General features: G+C 34.7%; 1 protein-coding gene across 3 annotated transcripts in view; it reads right to left on the bottom strand.

The window, feature by feature from the left end:
* The window catches only part of Elovl7 (ELOVL fatty acid elongase 7), a 91,543-nt gene that overhangs the window by 20,010 nt on the left and 59,048 nt on the right, over positions 1 to 12,485 (bottom strand). For 2 of the 3 annotated variants that reach the window (XM_074077446.1, XM_020187703.2), the window contains exon 2: positions 9,144 to 9,271. The exons of the other annotated variant lie outside the window; for it this stretch is intronic. In XM_074077446.1, coding sequence (XP_073933547.1) covers positions 9,144 to 9,207 — 64 coding nt within the window. In that variant the 5' untranslated portion in view covers positions 9,208 to 9,271. The remainder of the gene's footprint in view (positions 1 to 9,143; positions 9,272 to 12,485) is intronic. 3 annotated transcript variants of the gene reach the window in all.

The following is a 12,485-nucleotide window of genomic DNA, read 5'->3' as shown; positions in this document are numbered from 1 at the left end:
TCTGCCTTGTAAAGACACAATGCAAGGAAACATCAACTTGGAAGAAAGCCTTCATCAGAACCATGCTGGCACCCTGACCTCAGACTCCCACAACTGTGAGAAATAAATTTCTGTTGTTTATAAGTCACCTAGTCTATGGTAACTTTTTTGTAGTGGCATAAACAGATTAAGACAAGTTGTGATCATTATTCCAGGGATTTAGCTAGCCCAAGAAAATTCTGCAAGTAAGGGGCCAGAGGAATAGGTACTCCAACTCCACCCTCTTCCCTCTCTCCAACTTTCTGGGGCTCTCCATTGGCTGAACCCAATCAGAAACCAGTGGGCAGCACCAGGTACAAAGTAGATCTGGAGGACACCCAGTAAAGGTCCACTATCCTCCTATAACTACTATTGGCATTTTAAATATAAATGTTTGTGTTTGTTGCTTTTTACCTTTCTTTTTCCCTAAGAATACTGGCATACTTCCTTCCACACATACTGTATCATAGACTCATAGAATTGAAAGAGACCTTAGCATCATCTAAGTATCTTTTTTATTATAAAAAATTTTATTAGGATATATTTGTTATACTAGGGGGGATTCATAATGACAATTCTGATTAGGCTTATATTATACATTGGTTAGATCACCCCCATCTTCTCTCCCCCTCCTTGCCCCACTTAAAGCAATTGCAAGAGGTTTCTTCATTCTATTTCATATAATTATATGAAATCCATCACCATATACCATCACCCTAATCTCCATTATTCATACTTCCCCTCCCTATAGTACCCCCCCACATTGTACCTATTTTACAGTCCTGTGTTTCATTATTAATATTTAAGTTGATGTTCAAAGGGGTTTCTCTATATATTGCTGTTGTGAGTATACTTTATTTTGGTCAATTCGTGGGTTTTAGGTATTCAAAATGTTGGCTGTAGCTACATTGTGTAGTTGAACAGTGTCATCAAGCTTTGGGCTCTCTGCAGCCCGTGATTTATCTACAAAGGAGATGTACTAATGCTTATTTAAATAAATTAAAAAAATTTTAAGTATGTAAATACTAGTATTAGTTTTATGTAATTCAAGGAAAAGCGGACAGCTGCACTTGTTTTGTTTTGTTTTTTCACATTGGATTAAAATATCTTCCATCAGCAACAAACATCAGACTATTTTAACCAATATTCAAAACCATCAGACCAAATGTTATGGTTTTGAAGAATATTTCATCACTGGTTACAGTTTTAAATAGATACCGATTGCCTTTTCATAGCCATAGGTCAGAAACTCTGTTTCAGATTTGGTATAACACATGTTCTTTTAACCATTTCCTAAGGAACATACTAAAATGACAACAATTACCTGAATTATGTTCTATAAGAAAATATTAGTCAATTATTTTAGAAAATGTACAATTGTAGAAAATGCTAACTTTTAAAATTCATGTTTGGTTGCTAGTATTTTTTTTCTTTGAAAATACATTAAGGTAACTTCATTTTGTAGCTTGCTGCATTAACACCTGTAATTACTATTGTGGAAAATTTTATTTTTAAATTGGTGTATATGTTCTACCAGGATTGATTTTAAAAGGATGTTACCTTTAAAAAAAATTTATTTATTGGCAAAAATGTTCAATTTAGTTACAAATTATGTTTTCTTGAAAGTTGTTTATTCTGTACTAAAAGTAGTCCTGTCACTGTGTTTATATGCTGTTAATAGAAAGGGAACTGACTGCTATTTCTGGGCTATTTTAACCAAAGCAAAGGTAAAATAATTTAACATCTTGTGGATAATTACTTCAACAAACCATATTTTGGGACTTCATTTTTCTATATAAAAGAAAATATACTTCAAAAAAAATGTGGGCTAACCAACCTGACATTTTGAGGGAAAAAATGTACTAGCCTCATAAACATGTGAAGAGAAATTCAGCCAGTCCATACCTGTTCCAGACAGCAAGATTGGGTCAATTAAAAAATGCAACTCAAGATGAATGTGATTAATTCTATAATTTTAAGTACTTCTGGTATAATTTTACTGAATGGCCCCATGAAAGAAAATAACTATAGAGAAATTTCCAGGTGTATCTGACTCAAAATTGAGACTTGACTAACCTGGTGATAAAACCATCACACTTACCAACAGGAAGAGAAGAGAGGGGAATGCAGTGGCCCTTGTTCATTGAAACTGCTAATGATGAGGCAAATTACCAAAAATCCTTGAGCACTTCTGCAAATCTGGCTTCTCATTCAGAATTTCTTACCCAGACCCCCGTGACTGATGATGACTCACTTGGTTTTACTTTTAGTGCTGGAGAGCTGACATTTGACAGTCAGATTGCATGACTTTAGCAAGTAAAAATATTTTATTCTGCATTCAAGCAGGCCTCCTTCAAAAATACTAACAGATACTCCTCTCTCTAAACACAGACGCAAAGCTAAAGTGCATTCCATGATGTTTAGGAATTTAACAGATAGGGAAGGGATAAGTTATTCAACAAATGTTAGGAAAACTGATATCCAACACAAGCATGCCCCAAGCTGTGGAGGCAAGATATCTAAAGACTCCACAAAAGTGGAGACAGGCCACTAGAATGCTGGGTAAACAAACAGGCTGCTTGCTCTGGGATCTCTTAGTGCTTTGTGTTCACTGTGAAGTGACAAATTGGGAAAGGTGGTATGCAGCATTCTTCAAATTTATTTGGTCATGGAACCATGGTTGTCTGTGGGATATTACTAAACATCTTACAGAACTAACACTCTCTGTAACACAACTTGGGACAGACTGAAATTTTGGGAAATGTCCAATATCAAATATGGCAGAGAAGGAAAACAGAATGTGGACTGAAAAGTGACGCCAAATTTAACAATAAGAAGTCATCGATGTTTTTACCAAAAACAATTTTAGTAAAGTACCATGTATAAATAGAAATTCAACAGAAGCCTGCCGACAAATCCTCTTAAAAACACAAAGTTCTAAAATTTTAAAGTATTTTCTCATTTGAAGATTCCTCACAGTTTTAAATCTGGAAAAGCTCTGAAATTGGCTATCCAGGTACACATCACTGCAATCTTCTATGGTTTCTATTAAATTGCCTCCTTCCCTATAGCTAATGCAGGTTTCCTATGAAATATGTTTCCCACATGTAATTCAAATGGCCACAAGAAAACTTTGCTCCTTTGCTATGCACCTGTATGTCATAAGGAAGCATCAGTTAAATAAAAGTTGTCATAGAACTAAAAACCAAAGTATAGAATTAATCGCTTGGCCTATTTTTGTTTGTTTGTTTTGTTTTTTGGTGCTGGGGACTGAACACAGGGCTTCATACACTTGAGCCATTCCCCTTAGTCCATCTAGCATTTACTTTGGTTTTAAGACAGGGTCTTGTGCTAACTTTGCCCAGGACCAGCGTTGGACCACAATCCTTCTACCTCCACCTCCCAAGAAGCTGAGATTACAGGCATGAGCCACCACACTGGCTCCAAAGTATGGAATTAGAACTGATTAATCTTTAATAGTTTCCTCCTATCAGTGAGCAATACAAACCATAAACACATAAACATCATAAACCATATTACTGTCTACTTTTTATTGCTAATGAAATACGGACTAATGTAACAGCACCAAAAGAAGACCTGGAAGGATGTTAACATTACCACCTTTGCATGGTAAGAGTATTGAAGACTTGTTTTTTTTCTTTATAGTCAATTTTAAATGTTTCTGTTATTAATGGTCATCCTGTATATAGTTAAAAACTAGGTTACTTTCAAGTATTAGTAAAGGAGTTTCTTAATTATAGATAAATTTTATTTTATTCTTTCATTGACTCAGCAGGGGAAAAACTGTTTCTGTTCTTCCTCTGATAGCAATAGAAAGAAAACAAGCCAGGAAAACCACGCCAAAATGGCTCAGGGAGAGGAAACAAGTTTTAAATAATTTTTTCCTATAATTTAACATTTTCAACACATACCATTTCTTAAAATTCTATGCAAGACTTTCAAGTTCTACAGGTAAAAAATTATTATGGGAAAAACTGGTTAATTTAATTACTCGTTATTTTCAAATAACAAAACAAAATACCAAGCTTTTCCAATCCTATTTAACAAAACTCTGGATCCAGACAGTCTGTATTATGAACTTAGCTCTCTCTCTGACCTGTATGTAACCTTCAGCAATTGACTTAATTTCTCAATACTTACTTTACTTATCTGTGAATTGGGCATAAAACATGTATTTCACAGAAGATTAAATGAGTTATATGCAAAAGCTTAAGTAGTCAGTAAGCTTGCTACTACTGTGACAGCAGATCTCAATTCTGTCAGCACAGCTGAACCACTTCTCCAGTATTTAAAAGTCAAATGGCAAAAAATGACCTTGGTCCAACTAAATGAGAGTCTGAGGGTATGGAAACCAGGCATACAATTTTCTTTTAAATCTGCCACAAAAATATATGTGCAAAGGTCTTGAGTAGGTATTTCTCAAAAGAAAGCATGCAAATGCCAACAGAGATATAAACAAATGTTCAACATCACTGGTCTTCAAGGAAATGCAAGTAAAATCAAAATAAGGTATCACCTCACACTTGTGGGAAAGGCTATTATCAAAAAGACAAAAGATAACAAGATGAAGATGAAGTGAAAATGTGGAGAAAAGGGAACTTGTAAACTTGTTACAGGACCATAAATTGGTAAAACTGACTGAAGGTTCCACAAAAAACTCAGAACTATCAATAATCCCACTTCTGTGTATATTTCCAAAGGAGATGAAATCAGTATGTTAAAGAGACTGTCTGTATTCCTAGGTTCATTGTAGAATTACTCACAATATCCAAAATATTAAATTAACCTATGTGTCCATCAATAGATGAATAGATAATACAGTGTGTGAATACACACAGACGCACATGTGCAATAGAATGTCATTTAGCCTTAGAAAAGAAGGAAATCTTGTATATGCAATCATGTGAATGAGACAAGAAGACATTGTGATTCTAAGTGGAATCAGTCAGACACAGACAGATATACGATTTCACTTATGTGTGGAATATAAAACACTAGAACTGATGGAAGCAGAGTAAAAAAGGTGGTTCCTAGAGCTTGGGGGCAATGGGAAGGATCTGGTCAAGGGTACAAAGTTTCAGTTAGACAAGAAGAATAAGGTTTTTTAGGTTTATTGCATGGCATGGAACAACAGTTAATAATAGTGCAATATGTATTTCAAGACTGCTAACAGACTAAATTTCAAATGTTCTTACCACAAAAACAGTTAAGAATTTAAAGTGATTTGTTAATTAGATTTAATAATTCCTCAGTGTATATATCTATCACAACATCACTTTGTATTCCATAAATATATCAAAATGCAATGGTATTTTTAAAAGCTCCTGAGATAACCATGATGAACTGTTGGAGTTGAGAACCATGGGTCTGGTGTATGACCAAGCTCCTTTCACCTATACTCACAGCTGTAGTCCCTCACTAGGTTCTCTGCAATGGCCTTTGATGTGTGTTCCCTGCCTTTCCGTCCAGTCTCACTTATTGGTCTTCCATACAATTGCCAAATTCACTTTCTGAAAGAAAAGCTCTGTTTGGATTATTCTCTTGCCTAAATTAGCTCTCCCTCACTCAGCAAATAAAGTTTGAAGTTTGAGCTTGATACTCATGATTCTAGTTATTATTCACATTTCCTGCCATCCCTCTTGGCAACAGTTCTACCTTGCTAAAGACAGAGTCCACTTCCATGTGAGGGAGTGGGCTTCCCTCCATGAGATACCTGCAGGTCAGGTGTAGATGATGACATCATATGAGGGTTGAAGAAAGGACTGTCAATGACATTTAAAGTTAATTCTGATTCAGTCTATGATCCTACAAATTATATTAGGTTCAGGGGTAAGTGCTCTTTATTTTCCCTAGACTGAAGGCTAAAGAGGGAGAGTTTCATGTATTTTCTATTTGTCATAAGAGTTGGTTTAAGTGTCTTGAGTAGAGCCAAGATAAAAACAGAAAACTGGAAAGCAGTCTGTCTGAGAGGCTATACATCAGAGATTACCAAAGTTCTGATTTATCACTGCCTTAATAATACTTTTCTAAGAATTCCCGAGAGAGAGAGAGAGAGAGAGAGAGAGAGAGAGAGAGAGAGAGAGAGAGGAAAAGGGAAAGGGAGAGAAGGAAAGAGAACAATGCTGCATAGATAGAATATTAATGAGCTTTTCCATCAACTACTTATAAGACAGTGTTCTCTTCTTAAGAAGAATGTACTAGGTCAAAGAATACACCTTTTCATATTCTAAGTATTAATAAAATGAAGAAGCTGGAAGGAAAAGTAAATGTGTACTTCAAGCACTTTTTTGAAGTACTAAGGGTTCAGAATGGTAGCAGTCCTACTCATGCTCCATTTTCTTGTAAAACAAGAACATAATTAAGTCTGAAAATTATTACTATTATCCAAATATAAAAAAGTAGCTTTTAAATCTTTAAAACCTTTTTCACTTCTCCACAACCCAAAATGATACTATAGCATTATTTATAAATCTAACATTTCATATTTAAGAATCATAGTAAATCCTCTTATACCTTAAATATTAATTAAGCCATTTTTAAAGTTTTGTGGCTATGGAACATGAAATAACCACTTCTCCAGCAATCTGAAAACCAATGAATAGTAGTAAGTTTTCTCAAGGCTACTCAGGATTAGGACCAAAGCCAAGGACACACTTGAAATTCTTGGCCCTCAATCATGAGTTCAGACCTTCTTAGGGTAAGCAAAGTAAAACTAATGGCTTTCAGAGATCAATATCATACAAAGTACAAGAACAAAACTCTTGTTATACCTGACAAGGTTTTTATAAAGTTGTAAATCTTGACATAAAATCTTTTAAGTCTGCTAGACCATGGCAGGAAAATAAATAACATAAAGGAAAAAAAAGTTATATAGGCATGGTGGCACACCTGGAAGGCTAAGGAGGATCATGAGTATAAGGCCAGCCTGAGCTATATAGAGAGACTCTCTCAAAAAATTTTTTTAATTGACATGCTATATTAACATTATTAAAAGATGCAATCCTATGCCACCTGCAATGATCACCACCATTATTTGTGTTGGGTTTCTACACAAATAATGGAGCACTATCATGCAGATTGTCTAGCTGCTGATACTATTTTCACCTTTGTTTTACTCACAAAGAAACAGAGATTCATAGCTGACATATAACTTTTTTCAAGATAACCTATTTAGCCTACAGTAGTAAAGGACCTTAAATCTAGGTCTTCTCATTCAAGACCCCCATGGCCTCTCTCCTCTTCTAAGACTTCAAATTAGTATAATTTTCAATGTTGGCTTTCTCTATCTTCTCTATGTCTCTTATTTCATCTTTCCTGCTCTGTTTCCAATGCTGTTTCAAGGACTCTCCTCACTCCCTATCTTGAACTATCTTCAGTTCTTTGATTCCTTTTTCTGATCTACTATTACTCAGTTTTTCAAGGGAAGTATTACCAATAAAATGTAATGAGTTGATCCACAGATAAAAATGGAAGTGAAATTCTGAGGTAGTTCATATTAAAACATTTTGTACTTCTTCTAGGCCCATCATCTAAGCCTATTTGGCTCTTGAGTTAGGATATTGATTTTCTGAATCTCTTGGGATCCTACACTTGAGAAAGTGAATACCAAAACTTGAACTATAAGAAATGTGTTCTTCCAACCGTCTTTATTACTAAACTGTACCCAAATCCACTTAGATCCCAAATTCAAATAGTGAAAGTTCAGTTAGCAATGTATATCTCTACTCTGAAAGGCAATCAAAATAGTATTTATATTAAATACTGAAATTATGAGAACTACTGTAAACCACTAGAGGAAGATGACCTTTAAAGAAACTCATGTTTCTGTATCTCCAGGGAAAATCCTGGAAATAAATAAGAGGACAGTATGGAAAAGGTCACTCTATATTCTCTACCAGAGTAAAGCTGATACATGGGATATTAAAAAATAACTATGGCATTGGGGGACAAAACTTTTGGGACTTATTTTAAGTAAATAAAATATAGTCTCAACTATGTTAAGTGTGAAGCAGATGCATTTTTAATTCCTGAATTTGGTGAACATGTGACTTTTGGTTGATATGTAAGAACCAATCTAAAGTGGTGATGGTGGTCAATATGTGTAATGTAGTAACTAAAACAAAAGTTAAATACCAGAATGCTAATCATAAAAAGACATAGGTTCTGGTCTTTTCTTCCATCAACTAACCAAGACCTTGGGAAGGTTACATCAATTCTAAAATGAGACATTAGCTTTGATGATAATCAAAAGCTCTAAAATGCTCCAATTCCATACCTATTTAAAACTTTTTTTTTTTACCATTGCTTTACCTTAAAACATTATTCAATAGTAACAAAAGCAATACACATTGGCTGTGGTTTTTAAAAATGCAGACAGACATACTTAGGGAAATAAAAATTACCAATGAGGTTTGAGTACAGCTCAGTGTTAGAGTGCATGCTTCGTAGGGCAAGTGTGAGCCCTGAGTCCAATCCCCAACATCAAAAAACAAAAACAAAAACTTTAATTCTATCCTCCAGAAATAATAGCTGATTCCCACAAAATAAATATATGTAGAGTTTTATACCTTGCTTTCATAAAACATATTTTAAACTTCTTTCTATGGTATTAAATGTTTTAAAACATTGATTTTTTTTTAATGGGCAAGGGGGAAAGGCAAGGATTTCAGAATCATTCAGGAGTGTTCCAAGCAAATACTTTCTGTTCTTTCTGATATCCCTTTGGGGCTGTCACTTTTCAATTCAAGAATCACCATGGTGGACCTACTGTTGGCAGTAACTGTAATTTCCCTTAGGAATTGCTAAAGAACACTGTCCCTCCAAAATCAGTTGTAATGGCTACTATGTTAGACTGTGCCATCATTTATTAACCAGTTCCCTTCACTGAATATTTAGGCTATTTTCACTATTATAAATATTATAATAAACATCTGTGTAACTCTATCTCTGTATATATCTATAATGAAATCCTTGACACTTTCCTCTTCATTAACTGGTAATAAAGAAGTGTGAAGTCTTTCATTCTATTCCAATAAAATCTTATTAATATGGGAATCTGACATAAAATGGAAAATGAGTCTTGATTAGGAAATTTGGTTACTCACCAGCATCTTTGATCCAATTATCGTAAAAACGCACAGTCCTTGATGTAAGATCACTGAAGGCCATTTTCCACGAGATTTACTATCTCTTTTAACAGATTCAGTAAATGAAACAGAAATGATTTTATGATCTATAAATGCAAATAAAGATAAGATTTTAGTAATAGAATATTAAAATGCTAAAAAATTAATAGGAATAACTGCAGAGCAGCAAACTTTGAGGTTAAATGCATTAGTGAACCATATGCAGCTGGAAACACTTCAGATTTTTCATCCTTCCGGGGACACTGCTAACTTCACTGAAAAAGGCTAACATTCTATGTACATGATACAAAAGGAGGAAATGATTCTAGGACTTTTTATAGGAATATCTTCCTTTTGTGGAAAAAACAGGTCAGGAACAGACTGTACCACCATGGCAATACTGAAGTAAAACTGAGAAGAAAATCAAGAACATACACAAACTCAGCGAAAGTACACTGATCCTAGATTTGAAGCTCATCTTCAAGCCACATAAGGTATTTTACGTGCAAGATTTTATAATCAAGTAAATAGAGGCAGAAGAGGGGTGAGGAAGACTTATAAAAGCCAAGGAGAAGTGTTTAGTTTATCTGAACAGGAAGACAAGAATAAATGGAAAAAACTCTTCTGAAAAAGATGAGCAAAGGGGAGAAACTAGCCCTATTATATATTAAAATACATTATAAATCTCCAGTAATTAAAACAGTGCAGAGACAAATTAATGGAAGAGAACAGAACATCCAGAAATAAACCAAATACATTTAGGAATGCAGAACTGTATTTCAGTAATTCTAAAACATATACTTTCCCATATCTCCATATCTCTGAAATCAAGGTACACCTTACAAATGAATGATGTGTTATAAAATTAATGGTGTATTTGATTCAAAGCCATATGGTGAGAAGATATAAAGATTCTTGAGACAGGTGGTGGTAATGCTTGCATAACAATGTAAATGTACTTATTGCCACTGAACTTTACATTTTAAAATGGTAAATTTTTACATTGTGCATATTTTATCACGCATTTAAAAAAGTCCTCTAGGTTTGCCACAGGAAAATTGAGACTTACTTCTAACATTCTAAACAAAGCTATATCATTTATATAAATGTAAATAAATAAGACATGATATATGATAAAGGTGTCATCTCAAATCAGTAGGCACCGAGTTACCAAGCAGTTATTCAAAAAATGATGTGGTGCAACTGGATAACCATCTGGAAAAAAAACTGAATCCAAACATTATAACTCAAAATGAAATTTCAAATAGATAAAAGATTAAAATGAGAAAAAAGAACCAGGAAAGTACTAGATGACAGTATGGAAGATTTCATAACTTTTGTTTGGGAAAGGCCTTTCCAACTGTGACTTAAAATCCAGAAGAAAAAAGAGAAAGCTAACAACATAACCAATAAAAAAAAATCAAGAAGGACACAAAACGCCTTACAAAGATGGAGGGCAGGACAGGCAGCATGGGGAGTACAAAAGAAAAGGCAGCCAGTTCTAGCTTCTGAGAAAGACCTTAAAGTCCAGCAGTCAGAACTAGTCAGTACGTTGGGAGAGCCCATCCCTGGATGAGGGTTTTACAGACAACTTCTTGGGGTTTTGACTCCAGAAAATCAGAGATCAGATGGAATCTCTACTCCTATTATCTTGGGAAAGAAAAAAACTTCTGGAAAAGACTGCTAGGCAACTTTCCACCTAGATACTAATCTGTGTTTCCTGTATTCCCCTGCCCATCTGTTCTCCCTGGAACTGGTTGGTTTCCCCTTCCACCCTTACCCTCTCCACTTTAAGAAGAAACAAAGCTTTAAAGAAGTCTGGAGTGATGGACAGAAAGATCCCAGTGCCTGAGTTTGTTCCTTCCCAATGATTTAGTAAGATAAGAAACTTAGAAGTATATTAAAATGTGAGGACAACTATAAAGTAAGAACTGTTTAAAAACAGGATTTCTTGAACTCAACAGTGTCCACATTTTGAGCCAAACAATTCTTAGTTGTGAAGACCTGTCCTGAGCATTGTTCAATGTTGGAACCAACACTGGCTTCTCTCCATTAGACACCAGGAACCTGTCTTCCCCAGTTTGAGATAACTAACACTGTCTCCAGAAATTGCCAATGTACCCTGGAGGGTAAAACTGTCCAAGCTGTGAATCACTGTTTTAAAGTAATCATCTAAATCATCATTCAGATAACAGTAGTTTGCCCCAGAGTAATCATTTTGGCAATTGTGCATTTATGTCAGTGATACTGATATAAATGTTCTTCAAAACAATTTCTGAGCTTTTTTATATATCAACTTCAAAATTTTTCAGAATTATGTTTAGATGGCTTTAAAAGTCAAGTTCATAACTATAAAAGTTAAGAATAGTTTTGAAGGTAAATAATCAAGGGCCATACTTTTATCAGTAGCATGAGAATGGGGGAGGTGGGGATAGGTTTAATGATAAAAAAATTATTACTAATATTTTCATTTTATAGTTTATAAGATGAGAACAATTCCAAAGGAACAAATCCACAAATCTTTAGGGCTATGGAGATATTAGTAGAGTAAATGTAGAGTAGCTTGAGGTGACTATTTTTGAGGTAATGTTCATTTAGATATACATTTCAGCAAATAATTTAAATCTTTCTTGTCTTTATCATTCATTAAAAATTCCAAGAAAAAGCAAGTGAATCTAAAATGTAGAACAGAACAACTCAGTGGAAAATTATTTCAAATGACAAATGTTCTAAATTGTGAATAACTATATATGTATGTATGTGCTACAATATAAACATATAACAAATAGACACAGAGAAACAAAAATATGTATCCATTACACCTGTCATATAGGATTTTGTAGGGGGGGGAGTTATGTTTCACATTAACTAATAGCTCTCATTGGTATTTCCTTTATCACCCCCCCTTTCCTTTCTTGCTATTTCTCTCTACTTAATAGCTTGGCTATTCACATTGCCTTGAGAATAAAACAGAACAGCAGAAGGAAAAAAACCAAAAGTTTTATCCTAGTTTTTGGGTTATAAAAACTTATGTACTCAGCCATACAAAAGAACTCAGGGTATAGGCAAGAAGTTTCTATGCCTCCTAACACAGAAAAGCATGATTCAGGCTTGGAGTAGTGAGAGTAAAGGGAGAGCAATTGGTGCAGACCCCAGAGAGAAGGGCAATAAACCCTGAGGAGGTGCAAGGTAAGATTATTGGATACTGAAAGCACCTGGGATCAGGTCCTATAGCCTGGGTAGGGCTGGAACAGGTGACTATTAGGGCCTTGGGCAGCCAGAGAGAGCTCCTTTTGCTTCAATGTGATGTAAGGGCAGCAG

Source organism: Castor canadensis, chromosome 6, assembly GCF_047511655.1.
Source record: "Castor canadensis chromosome 6, mCasCan1.hap1v2, whole genome shotgun sequence".
Classification (NCBI taxonomy): Eukaryota; Metazoa; Chordata; class Mammalia; order Rodentia; family Castoridae; genus Castor; species Castor canadensis.
This window is presented reverse-complemented; position numbering and strand designations above follow the sequence as displayed.